Source organism: Drosophila montana, unplaced genomic scaffold, assembly GCF_035044405.1.
Source record: "Drosophila montana isolate Dmon_TW-CO22-7 unplaced genomic scaffold, ASM3504440v1 contig_1406_1, whole genome shotgun sequence".
In the NCBI taxonomy this organism is placed as follows: domain Eukaryota; kingdom Metazoa; phylum Arthropoda; class Insecta; order Diptera; family Drosophilidae; genus Drosophila; species Drosophila montana.
In genome coordinates this window covers 25-2,860 of record NW_026996358.1, presented here as the reverse complement: position 1 = coordinate 2,860, position 2,836 = coordinate 25, and the positions used below count along the sequence as shown (strand labels likewise).

Genomic DNA, 2,836 nt, shown 5'->3' with positions numbered 1-2,836 from the left:
ACACTTATTAAAATTGGTAAACAATTATTTATTTCTGCACGCGCAACACCAAACCCCAACTTGTAGAATTCGCGCGCAAAACTAAACGCAAATCAGCTGTTCGATCGATAGGCAGCTGCTCGCGATAAGTGCGCACTGATATCGATAAGTTCGCCTATTTGCGTTGAGTGCGTTAAGTGGTTTGTGTCATGAATAATTTTTAGATGTCTAAAATAAATAACTTTATATGTATATTTAAGAACGAATATTTAAAAGAATTACTGCATTTTACAAATTTAACTGCTTCTGAAATCAATCTAGCAATATATATAAGTTATATATTAAAAAACTCGTTTCAGACAGGGCTGCTATCATCAAATATGCATATCGATAATATGGATTCACCGGGTAATATATTGATTTACGCATCATCGATCAGAATTCACACCCAAATGTATAAGGATAATAATAAAAGACTACACTAATCAAACTGTATATATAATATATCCTTTTTACAATGCTTTCTTAGTTAAATTCAAGCCTGGCCGACGAACACTTTAGTCTGTAAGAGCCTTAGAAGCTTTGAATTATTTTCAATTCGATTCAGTTGAGAATTGTTTGCACTCACACACACACAAACACACGCACACACAGAGCTGAAGTGTTGCTCGAGAGAAGTTTCAGTTGAGAGTCAAATGCAATTTACAGATCCAACATATGAAGTAGCAGTTTATTTGCAAATAGGTGCCAACAACCGAAGAAAATTTCAATATTTTTCCCAGCATTTTCATTAAGCATTGAAGCAGCAAATTACTCAAGTTTGCCTGCTGAATTATGCAATTGGACTTGGGAGCTGTTGCACTCGAGCACCGGTCGCAATTATCAACTACCACTCAAAGCGGAGAGAAAAATTCCAGATTAAATGCAAACAGACTTTGGGGTATTGGATAATTTAACTACGATATGAACAAATACGTTGTGCAAACTTCTGTCAAGTCCAAGCAACTCCATGGAGGTGGAGGTGGAAGTGGAAGAGGAGGAGGAGGAGGAGAACGTGTCCGGCGCGCCTCCTGCCGCATTCAAGTTGCGCTAGCTCCTGTTCAGTACTCAAAGAAGTTGAATTTAATTAACTAAGTAAATGCCCAGACATGAGGCTCTAGTCACACAGCCTGCCTGCTTATCAGTTGATGAACTCCTGTCCAACAACTACAACAACAAGCGAACGTGCTCTAGTAGGGAGTGACCGACTTGGAGATACCATCAACCCAGCGCTGAGCTGCCGTTGCAAACATTAAAAGTTTCTTTAATACATCAGCACACAGATAGACACACACATTCAAATACGCATGCCGCTTGCTGCGCACTTTATGCTGCGGCTGTGTTTCTTCTTTCCCAAGCCCCAAACTATAACAAATGAGTTCTTCAATAACTTCGGTATCTATAGTCCGAGCATCTTGAAATTCAAGCTTTAAATTTGGCACCCAACGGTCAAAAAATGGAAGCAAGCAACCATACTAAAATTTTGGGTTCCGTAGCTCTTATCAGTATGCCCAAAAAACGAATCTAAAAATCGATAGTTATCGATTTCATGAAAAGGGAGTGAGCTATCAGTGTTTTAAAGTTTTTAGTCCCTTTAGTATCTGGGATACACGTGTTTCTGCAGATAAACACGGCTCACTTGACAATTTATACACTTTATGGGCTTAGAGAGGCTTGCTTCTGCTTGTCGCTTACCTTTCCACAAAAGTATTATACCCTTTTTGCCTATTTTAAATAGAGACAGCATGAGGAGCAACATCAACAACGTTGAGCAATTTAGTGACCGAATAAGTCCAAGTTTCATGTCTGCATCTTTGCGCCTTCGGGCACTCAGCTATCATCAGCTGCTCATCATCTCAGCCAGCTCTTCAGCTTGCCCTGTCAATGGGTGAGCCGGCGCCCTGCTGTGGCCAACGACTCCGACCGCCTGTCGGGCGGTTGATGCTATGCAAACCTGATTATAATGTGTCAAATCTATTATGTGCTGTCAGGACTTTCAGCTTGAAGACAGCTTTCGGGCCAGGTCTCTCTGGTTGGACAAAGTTAATTATAATTTGATGTGTCAGCAAAACTATGTGCCGTAGGTTTAATTTAAACATGGTTCAATGGTTCAATTTATTGGACGTTCCTGATAGTTGCGCTGATTTTTCTCGAATTTGCCATTGAATAGGAAGTCGAATGCATATTCCTTGCGATGCTCCCAGATGTCCGGCAACGCCGGGTGACCCTGATACACCCAAAAGCAGCAATAGTTCTCCGTCACATTAGCCAGTTCCGTTCTGCCGCCGTCCGATCCCGTGCGCATCACAGTTTGCCGTGTCCGTCCCAACGTGTGTCCCGAACTTAGAGGGTCATGCGGATAGGAAGGTTTTGAATGCGCGTATTTTTCTTCAATTTTTAAGGATTGCTCGCTCCCTGTAATGTGCTGGACTTCACAGAGCAGCAAAACTGCAAAGCAAAAATTGAGCTTTGGCTAATAAATAAAATCTTTCTAGTAAACTCGCTTACCAAGTAATATTATAGAGCACTTCATAGCGACGGCTTTAACTGAAGTAAAGTACTAACTAACCTTAAGAACTGTCATAAGTTATTTTGACACACCTATAATCAGCCTTGGCATTTTATTTATACGCTGAACACACTAAAAATGGGTAGAAAAAGTATATTTAATTTTCAGGCACAAGATTAAGGTTCGCCCTTTCTTTAGTCAGTTCAAGGTTTGGTTTACAGTGAATAAAAATTGTTTGAAATTCCCACTTATTTCCGGTTCGGTTAAAATACGAGCTATACTATTTGAATACTTTAGAACACAATATTA

At 40.2% G+C, this 2,836-nt stretch overlaps 1 protein-coding gene across 1 annotated transcript; it reads right to left on the bottom strand.

The window, feature by feature from the left end:
- Positions 1–2,128: 2,128 nt before the first annotated feature.
- LOC135427585 (uncharacterized) lies at positions 2,129–2,551 on the bottom strand. The gene is made up of 2 exons (XM_064681136.1): positions 2,527–2,551; positions 2,129–2,466 (listed from the first exon to the last, which is right to left on the bottom strand). The coding sequence occupies exons 1-2, from the start codon at positions 2,549–2,551 to the stop codon at positions 2,129–2,131; spliced, it is 363 nt and encodes a 120-aa protein (XP_064537206.1).
- Between the last annotated feature and the right edge of the window lie 285 nt (positions 2,552–2,836).